The sequence below is a fragment of the Chrysochloris asiatica genome, unplaced genomic scaffold (genome assembly GCF_000296735.1).
Source record: "Chrysochloris asiatica unplaced genomic scaffold, ChrAsi1.0 scaffold00168, whole genome shotgun sequence".
Taxonomy (NCBI): Eukaryota; Metazoa; Chordata; class Mammalia; order Afrosoricida; family Chrysochloridae; genus Chrysochloris; species Chrysochloris asiatica.
Genome location: NW_006408686.1, coordinates 4,984,497 through 4,994,882, shown reverse-complemented (window position 1 = coordinate 4,994,882; position 10,386 = coordinate 4,984,497). Strand labels below are relative to the sequence as shown.

Below are 10,386 nucleotides of genomic sequence, written 5' to 3'. Positions count from 1 at the left end.
AGCGTATCTTGAATTTCAACCTGTTAGTACCCTACTCCTGCTGTGGCACTATATGATCAGCACTGAACTGCTAACCACAAGGTCAGCAGTTCGAACCCACCAGTGGCTCCTTGTTAACCCTACAGTTGGAGCCGACTTAACAGCACTTCCCTAATAAACCCTATCATTGTGAGTCTTGTCTGTGAGTTCTCTGTGGTCACTAAACTGAAATATCGAACACAGCAGAGAAGTAGAGTGTGCCATGGGGAGGGATGGTTAGTGTCAGCAAATGGTGAAAATGTTGAAGGGTGGAGGCCTGTCTGTCCTCTGCTTCATAGGAATCAGTCCTGGGCTTTTGGTCCTGACTCTCCCATCCCTTTGTGAAATGTGAGTCTGACCCCTCTTCCATACCATTTTTATGCCCATGAATGGATAAACAAAGCATGGTATAGCCATACAATGGTACACTATTCAGCCACACAAAGGAACAAACTACCAGTACACGTTGAAACATGGGTGAACCTCAAAGGCACTGAGAGAAGCCAGACATAAAAGACTGTATTTTATATGATTCTATTTATCTGAACTATTCAGAAAGGGCAAAAGAAACCAGCGCTGTGGTTATCAGGGGCTGGGAGTGGAGACAAGGACTGAGTGAAAACAGGCACACAAATTCTGTTCAAGTGAAGGTCATGTCTGAAAACTGAATGGTGGTGATGACTGCAAAGCTATAAATTGATTTTAAATGACTGAACTGTATACTTGCGATGGGTGAGCTAGTCACATGCAGATTATAGCTCAAGAAAACCGTTAAGGGACTCCTGGTGTGGTGCTGTAGGATCAATACTGGACTGCGAACCCCAGGGTCGGTAGTTCAAACCCACCAGCTGCTCCTTGGAAACTCCATACAGGGTCGCTATGAGTCAGAACCGACTCAGCAGCACTGAACCACAACACTAAAAGGATACATGTATTTTTCTACAATTTGATTTTCTCCCTCAATATTGTGTTGATATATGCAACACCAATTCATTTTCATTGATGTGTAGTAAGGAGCCCCAGTAGCATAGTAGTTACAAGTCAGGCTGCTAATCTCAAAGCCAGAAGTTTGAAATTACTGCCATTCCACTGGAGACAGATGAAGCTTTCTGCTCCCCTAGCAACAATAAACACATGTAGTGGCCAGCTCTTGGTTTCTAATACCATCCTTCAATAAAAGGAAGCAGAGACTGACCCTTCCATGGCACTGTCTACTTCTCTGCTGGCTTCTATACGCTGTTGTGATGGACACACAGAACTCACAGATGATGCTCACAGTTACAAGGTTTACTAGGGAAGTAACAGGTTACAACCCGGGATGAGGACTACGTTCGTCTCTCAGGACAGCTTCCAATCATGTCAACTCTCAACAGCTGGCTCTCTCCTCTGCTGCTGGGAACTGCCCAAGTCTCTACCCTGCTGGGGCAAGTGTTGGAACTTTTTTTTGGCTCTACTAAAAGTGATTGGAGGCTCACTATCCAAAGGTGCCTAGCTCTCTCTCCCCTGTGGCTTCCCTCCACTCATGGTTTCTCCATACACCACCTTTAGTGTTACAGCTGTTGTTAAGTGATGTTGAGTAGGTTCTGACTCATAGTGACCCGGTATAGGATTTCCAAGGAGCAGTCGGTGGGTTTGAACCGCTGACCTTGTGGTTTGCAGTTCAGTGCTGATCCTACAGCACCACACCAGGAGTCCAAGTGTTATACAGCTAAGTATGAATCTAACAAAATCAAAACTGTCAAAAATGAAACAGAACACATAAGCATTGATATCCTAGGCATTATTGAGCTGAATGAACTAGTACTAGCCATTATGAACCTGACATTTAAATGATTTAATGTGCCGAGAATGTCAAATTGAAGAATGGCATCATATTATCATCAAAAAGAACACTTCCAAGATCTATCATGAAGTACAATGCTGTCTGTGATAGGATAATATTCATATACTTACAAGGAAGATCAGTTAATACCACTATTATTCAAATTTATGCACCTACCATTAAAGCCTCTGGTAGAATAGTGGTTACAAATTGGGTTGCTAACCTCAAGGTCAGCCGTTCGAAACCACCAGCTGTTCCATGGAAGAACGATGAGGCTTTCTGCTCCTGAAAGCCTCGGAAACCAGGTACAGGGTCACTATGAGTCACAACCGACTCCATGGCACATCACCACTGCTACCACCACCACCATCACCAAAGCCAGTGATGATGAAACTGAAGAATTTTACCAACCTCTGCAGTCTGAAATTGATCAAACATATAATCCAGATATATAGATAATTACTGGTGATTGGGATGCAAAAATTGGAAACAAAAGAGGAAAGATCAGTAGTTGGAAAATAAAGGCCTTGGTGATAGAAATGATGCTGGAGACTGCATGAAAGAATTTTACAAGACTAACAACTTATTCATTGCAAATACCTTTTAAAACAACATAGAGGCCAAAATAACACATGGACCTCACCAGATGGAATACACAGGAATCAAATTGACTATATCTGTGGGAAAAGATGATGAAAAGGCTTAATATCATCAGCCAAAACAAGACCAAGGGTCAACTGTGGTACAGACTGTCAATCACTCATATGCAAGTTAAAGCAGAAGCTGAAGCAGAAATTGAAACAGGCTCACAGAAGCCAAAATATGACCTTGAATACATCCCACCTGAATTTAGTGACCATCACAAGAACTGATTTGATGCATTAAGCTCTAATGACTGAAGACGAGAAGAGTTGTGGAATGACATCAAGAACATCATACGAGAAGAAAGCAAAGTCATTAAGAAGATATTATAATGAAATGTGCAAAGACCTGGAGTTAGAAAAGCAAAAGGGAAGTGTTTTGTTCAGCGTTTCTCACACTGAAAGAAATGCAGAAAAAACTCAAGCTCTGACTTGCCGTATTGAAGGATTCTATGGGCAAAATGTAGAGTCCTGGTGTGGCGCTGTGGGCTAACGCGTCAGACTGCAAAGTCGTTTGAACTGCAAGGTTGGTGGTTCAAGCTCACCAGATGCTCCTTGGAAACCCTATACAGGGTCGCTATGGGTCGGAATCGACTCAATGGCACTTAACAACAACAACAACAAGGGAAAAATACTGAATGATGCAGAAAGCATCAAAAGAAGATGGAAGGAGGGCAGGTATAGGAGAGAGAAAAAAAATGAAGTGAATCGAGATAAATACTGTTAACTGATGGTACATGGAGTGGATTGCAATCATTGTAATGACGTGAAGTGTATAATTTGTTGAATGTAAACCTCCACTCAATTCACAATAAAAAGTAAAAGACACAAAAAAAGTTAATTACCCCCAGAAAAGAAGACAGAAGGAATACATAGAGTCACTATACCAAAATAAAATGTTCAGTGTTCAGCCATTTCAAGAGGTAGCAACCAATGGTAGTGTAGTGAAGGAAGAAGTTCAAGTGGCACTGAAGGCATTGGCAGAACACAAGGCTTCAGGAATTGATGGAATATAAATTAAAATCTTTCAACAAACTGATACAGCACTGGAGGTGCTCACTCATCTATGCCAAAAAATTTGGAAGACCTGGCCAACTGATTGGAAGAGATCCATATTTGTGCCCATTCCAAAGGAATGTGGAAATCACTGAGCAACATCATTAATATCACATTCAAGGAAAATTCTCCTTAAAATAATCCAAACACTGCTGCAACAGTACATTGACAGGGAACTTCCAGAAATTCAAGCTGGACTCAGAAGAAGACAGGCAACAAGGGATATCATTGCTGACATCTTGGTTGAAAGCAGAGAAGACCAGAGAGATGTTTACTTGTGCTTTATTGACTATGCAAAAAGGCTTCTGTCTGTGTGAACCATGACAAACTATGGATAACATTATGAAGAATGGATATTCCAGAATATTTAATTGTGCTCATGATGAACCTGAACATAGACCAAGAGACGGTCCTTTAGAACAGAACAGGGGATACTGAATGGTTTAAAATTAGGAAAGGTTGTACCATGGTTGTATTCTTTTACCATACTTATTCAATTTGTATGCTAAACAAATAATCTAAGAAACTGGATTATATAAACAAGAATGCAGATCAGAATTGGAGGAAGACTCACTAAAATCCTGAGATACGCAGATGATATAACCTTGCTTGCTGGAAGAGGAATTAAAATACTCACTGATGAAGAACAGAGACTACAGTTTTCACTATGGATTGCACCTTACTGTAAAGAAAACAAAAATCCTCCCAACTGGACCAATAAATATAACATCAAGATAAATGTAGAAAAGACTGAAGTTGTCAAAGACTTCATTTTGTATGGATCCACAATTCATGGAAGCAGCAATCAAGAAATCAAATTATTTAAGCCAATGTGCTACAAAAGACCCATTGAAGTGTTCTAGAGCAAAGACATCAGTTTGCAGACTAAAGTGTGTTTGACACAAGCCATAGTCTTTTCAATAGCCTCATATGCATGTGCAAGTTGAACAAAGAGTTAAGCAGACCATAGAAGAATTGATGCATTTGCATCAGGATGATGGAGAAGAATATTAAAAGCACCATGGACTGCCAGAAGAACAAACCAATCTGTCTTGGAAGAGGTACAGCCAGAATACTCCTTTAGAAATTAAGATGGTGAGACTTCGTCTCTCATACTGTGGGCACATCAGGTGGGGACCAGTCCCTGGAGAAGGACACACAGTTTGGTAAAATGGAGGGCCAGCGAAAAAGAGGACCCCCAACGAGATGGACTGACACAGTGTAAGCAGGAATGAGTTCAAATGTTGTGAGGATTGTGCAGGACTGAGCAGTGTTTCATTCTGTTGTGCGTAGGATCACTAGGAGTCAGAAGAAGCCTGGACAATACCTATCAACATTAGTATTTGCATATAAATGATGTAACAGAGTTCTTCAAATTCACCCCTGAATTCATCCCATATGTGAAGAAGGGTATTCCCTTGTTGTAACAGCAAGAGATTGAAAACAACCTGAACTCTGTTCTAATAGGGAGTGGTGAAACAGGTGGTTAAGATTCATTTGTCAGTGTGTGTGTTCTACACGTTCCTTTGTATACATACACACACACACACACACACACATCTCTGGAAGGACTGTACAGGAAACATACCACTGGTGGCCTTGGAGAGAGGATTATAGGATGAGAGACGGCTAGAAGACAAGGGAAGAGATTTTGCTTTGAGTCTTATGTTCCTTTTGAGTTTTGAATCATGTGACTGTATTCATGTTCATACACCACAGATGTTGGAATGTCTGGGGGAACAGCTAAGTCAAGTAGGCTGACCGCTCTGGCTCTGGAATGGCTGGGGTGTGGAGAAGACATCCAACTCTGATTCACCTATGGTTTGCCTGGCAGATGGTGGCAGGTACGGGCTTGACCCTCAAGGTCTACAACTGCCTAGAGGACTTCCTAGGATCAGCTGATGAGAGTGGTGGCAACATGCCTCCATAAATGACTCGCGAGTCTAAAAACCACTCTCGTGGGAACCCCTTGCTCATTTCCAATCTACAACTGAAGGCTCTAAGGGAAGGACTCTGGAATCAGCTCCCTGAGGTCAAACTTGCCAGCTGCCTCAGACCTTTGAGGGTTTATACCCCCAATCTGTGCTTCTGTGAAGAGAAAGAGCAGAACTTACCTGGTGCCAGTAAGCCTTACATGCTATGTGTGCTATCTTATTACCCATGAATAAATTAGCATCTGCTCTTAAATCTGGTACCTGGCCGGATTATAATGAAGCCCAGCAGTTGCTCAAACCACCCTGGGGTGGAAGTAGAGGAAGTCACTAGAAAACCAAGAGCCCTAGGAGTGCTGTTATGGTGCTGACACAAAGAGGTAGCCTCTTGAGTCAGACTGACCTGTTATCTGTCATCCCTCTAGGACCAACCTCTAACTACGGTTCCCCAGAATGACATCTGGCTGCAGCTCTTGCTATTGCAGGCACAGTGCTGGAGACACAGCCTGACACACCATAGTCTCCCAACACGACCGTGGCTGAGGTCTGCTCTCATCTTAACCTACGCTCTAGTTTTCCTCCAAAGTCCCAGACCAACCACTCTTGTTAGATCCCTGAATGAGGAGAGGGGTGCCCCATTTCCTGCTGGGTCCTCTATACTCTCTCTGTCTCTCCTCACTTTACAGCTGCACCTAGAGTACCTTGCGGCCCTGCTCAACACTGCCACTTGGAGCTTGGCTGAGCACCTCCCACTCTGCGTGATCAGAACGGAAAGCCCTTCTCCTCAACTGCTCCTCCCTCTCCTGTCTCAAGGCCACCAACAAACAGCACCGTTCTCAAGGATGTTCAACTCTCAAATCTAGGCATGATCATCGACAGATGTCCATCTTTCCTGGCCCCATTCCAATCCATCAGCATGTCTTCCACGCACACTCCCTAGGTCCATCTGCCTCTCTTTCCCGTTGCCACCAGTACACACCAAGCCACGTCCGTCTCTTGCCTCAACTACTCCAGTGGCTTCCTCCCTGCCTTCCCAGCAATTCATCATCCTCCCTGCAGCCAGTGCCATGTTACAAAGGCAACTGGGATCCCATCTCTCCCTGTTCCTTCCCGCCCAGCTACTCATTCAGGAGCACGTACAATCCTCAGACTGGCTTCCACTGTCCCAGCTCACTCTGCCCTGCTCACTCCGCTCCCGGAAACTCACCTTCTGAACCTCACAGAGCCAGCTTCTTGCCTCCAGCTCAGCCCCCATGGTACCCCTCCATGGCTTTCCTAGTCCCCATATCTGGCTGGCCCTAGGTTACTTTCTACCCATCCCGCCAATTCTGAGGGCAACACTGTCCCTCCACCACCAGCCTCCCTTGACACAGAAGTTGGCCATGTGGGCAGGGACCTGTCTTTCTTGCTGGTACCAAAACAGGGCCTGGCATAGGGGAGGGGCTGTAGAGCCACAAATAAGTGAATGATCACAGACAAGGGAGCTTCGAGAAGTTTGTGGAAAAATTCCAATCTCTTCATTCCATCTTTCCACGAATTTTATAAAACCTCCTTGTATATGGAAACCCACTGCCTCACCAAGAAGGCCCAAGAGGTAGAAAAGTGCCAACAGGCAGAAAAGGTAACATGGGGGTGGGGTGGCAGTGTGTGCCTAATGTGGGAGAATCTCCCGGAATGGTGGGCTGTGAGCTGGACACAGCTCCCTCGCCTCAGGGACCTGCAGCCAGGCCGTGGCCATGTGTCTTCAGCCAGCGACCACCCCTCACAAACCCCTTCCCCCAATTGTGCTTTGTGTGAATAAACAACCCTGCAACTCACCCTTAAGGAGGGGAGGGAAACCATGTGAAAGTCACAAAAATATATTAAAACAGCTGTGGCCGTCTTCTCCCTCAGCCCTCCCTTTCCAGAGCCCCTGCCCGTCACCCACCACGGACTTTGAGAGGAAAAGATGCCCAGGGCAGGGAAAGTGAAGTTCCCTGGTTATGGCTCAGGATCAAGGCCGCCCCTACATCCCGGGAGTGGATGGTGGCTTACAGGCTCTACAGGCTCGATGTGGTGTCCACTGGAAGGACCGAGGTTTAGGGGGGTCAGGCAGGATGCAGCAGACAGTTGGGTCTTGGCACAAAGACAGAAGAGAAATGAACAGAGTGAAGACAGGGAGAGACTGAAGACATTAAAGCAACTGAGGGAGGCACAGATGAGTTGGGGTGGGGGGAGACAGCAGGTTGGGGTACAGGAGCCCCTCTAGTGAGACCCCCATAGCAGGCAGGGAAGAGAGGGGCTGCTGAGGGGAAGAAGGGAGTGTAGAGGGAAGTGGGTTTTGCCAAGGCCACTTCTCGAGAGGAGAGCACAGAGGGGCCTGAAAGAAGGGAAGGTCCCAGAGTGGGCAAGGCCAGACCGTGGCAACCATCCCAGTCTAAGAAACTTCTGGGGTGAACTCCTAGACTGCTCAGGCCTAGCTTGAATGCCTGAGGGAGACAGGCAGTGCCATCCAGAAGTTGGCAGGGTGGGCTGAGTGAGCCCCGTGGAAGACTGCTGGAGTCAGGAGCTGGAGAGGGGCCATGCCCCGCCCCACACGAGGGCTAGAAGGTCCTGCGGCCCAGTCGTTTGAACACGCTCACAGTGCCTGCGTGGTCCATCTGGGCACCGAGGCCCTCGCTGGAGCTGCTCCCCCGGGGCCCCACCAGAGTCCTCTGAATGGTGACCTTGACCTCGGCCGAGGACTTACTCTTGGTGCTCGTGACCTGGCTGTCCTGGGCCTCGGGCACGAGGGTGGCCTTGCCCAGTCTCTGGATGATGCTGACTTTGGACAGGGACTCCGGCTTCTTCTTGGGCCCAGGGCACGGGGGTAGTGCCAGGCGTCGCAGCGACGGGGTGGCGGTGGTAGCTGCTGAGCTGGTGGCCTTGGCTTTGACAGTCAGTGCTGGCTGGGGGCTGGCCTTGGCTGGACCCCGGCCCAGCTTCTTCAGGACGCCGGCATACTGGAGGACAGAGCTGCTGCTGTCAGTGTCGCTGTCCCAGGCCAGGTCCTCCTCCATCTCAGGGGTGGCCCCCAAGCGGCTGAAGACTCCTGTGGGCTGCAGGGTCAGGAACAGGGCAGAGGAACCACTCGGTTACTCAACATGCACACTCAGACAGACGTCTGCTCTGTGCCGGGCCTTGTGGCTAGAGACACAGCAGTGACTGAGACAAGCCCATTCCAGGCCTCCAGAGCCCATCAGTGGCACCCCAGAGAGTGGACAGAGCGACACTGGGAAAGGAAGGACCTAAGCTGGCCTGGGACTTTCAGGAAGTCTCCCTGGAAGAAGGAACATCAGAGACGAGACCAAAAAACTTAAAGGAAGAGAGTTTAACAAGGACAGGAAGAAGAAAGGAGGAGCCAAGCAGAGAGTATCATTTGCAAAGGTCCAGCGGTGGGCTGGTGGGAAAAGATTAAATTGGTTGCTCATCAACAACTATTTTCTGAGTCCCAATTCTGTAGCTGGCCCCATGCTGGGGACACAGTGATGACCAAGACAAGGTCCTTGTGGGGCTCCGTGTCCAGTGGCAAAATGGCAATGACACAGGTAATTCTGTAACCACCCTGGCATGCTCTCTGAAGGAGAACAGAGTGCTGACTGACAAGCAGGAGACAGGGAAGTCTCGGGTCCTCTCTGAGGTCAGGAAGGCCTGCCCCAGGGCACCAACTTTGAAGACAGGCCCTGAAGGATGAGTCAGCAGGGAAAAGGCAGGAATAACTGCTACATGAGGGGCTTCAGAGCAAATGATGGAATTTTCTCATGAATGGTTTGAAGCTCTCTCGTATTTACTGAGCACTTGCTTTATGCCAAACTGCACGGCTGGTTCCTCAGAATGATCCTGGGCATTCTACTCAGACAAGAGGTAAGCAAGTGAGAAAAGACTGATGTGGCTGGACCCAGGGGAGCAAGGCACTACAGGGAGGAAACCTGGAGTCAGGGCTCAGCAGCGGTGAATTACAAGCGTCATTTAAAGGCATTCACTAAGTACAGACAAGCCCCACTCTGGGGAGGGAAGCTTCCAGCGTGGAGTGGAGGGGAGTTGGCATCAGACTTGTTAACTGACCGTAAGGGGAATGTAGGGCATCTGAGATAGGGCCCTGGAGATGAGTGGGTTTGGGGGAAAATATTAAGGTCAGCTGGTGACAGAGTATGAGGGACCTAAGGACATTCCAGAGCAGGTGTCCAGGACTCTGGAAACTGGGAGAGAGGGTGGCAGAAGACAGAAGGGTGGCCGGTGCAAAGATGGGCACTGAAGCAGAGACAGGCCTGAGGGGCGAAGGATAAGGGTGAGAGGTGGGCTGCCTGAGGGAGGGGGAATGATAGGAATGGGGGAAGACAAGAGCTTAAATTCCAAGCTGCTTCCTTCCCCGTTTGTAACTCACCTTATTCCCCGTCGTCGTGTCTGCCTTGGTCTCGGCGCCCAGGCGGTCAAACACAGACGTTCTGTGGAGACCTGGGAGGGAAGTGAGGCAGTCAGTCATGGAGTCAGGCCCAGGCCCAGCATCGTGAGGAGACACCAGGGAGGGGATGTTGCGCCTGGCAGACACCAGTCAGCCTGGTACAAGCAGGGCCGTGTCCATCCATACTCTTGGTTAACACTGACCTTGACCCACAAGCATCTAGATCAGATCACGTGCAGGAAGTATCAACTAAAACAGACACTTGAATTCCTCAGACCCAGTACAAGGCGCAGAGTGTGCGTGCAGCAGCCTTTCTTCAGCCCTGTTCATTCCTTGTATGCTTTTCTTGGGTCACAGAGCTCTAAGGATCTGATGAGAGGATGAGTCTTCTCCCCAAATACCAAATGAAATCCCCATTAGCAAAAAGAATGCTCATAAATGAAGGTCAGTAAATATTCTGGAAATTAGCCATCAAAAAAGAATGAAGTAACCCTTAGG

The 10,386-nt window shown here is 47.7% G+C and overlaps 1 protein-coding gene across 1 annotated transcript in view; it reads right to left on the bottom strand.

The window, feature by feature from the left end:
- Positions 1-8,050: 8,050 nt before the first annotated feature.
- LOC102839621 (chromosome unknown open reading frame, human C19orf47) overlaps positions 8,051-10,386 on the bottom strand; it is a 14,510-nt gene continuing 12,174 nt past the window's right edge. The window contains exons 6-7 of the mRNA XM_006871419.1: positions 9,871-9,941; positions 8,051-8,545 (exon numbers count right to left, since the gene is read on the bottom strand). Of these exons, the coding sequence (XP_006871481.1) occupies positions 8,051-8,545; positions 9,871-9,941 (566 nt within the window). The remainder of the gene's footprint in view (positions 8,546-9,870; positions 9,942-10,386) is intronic.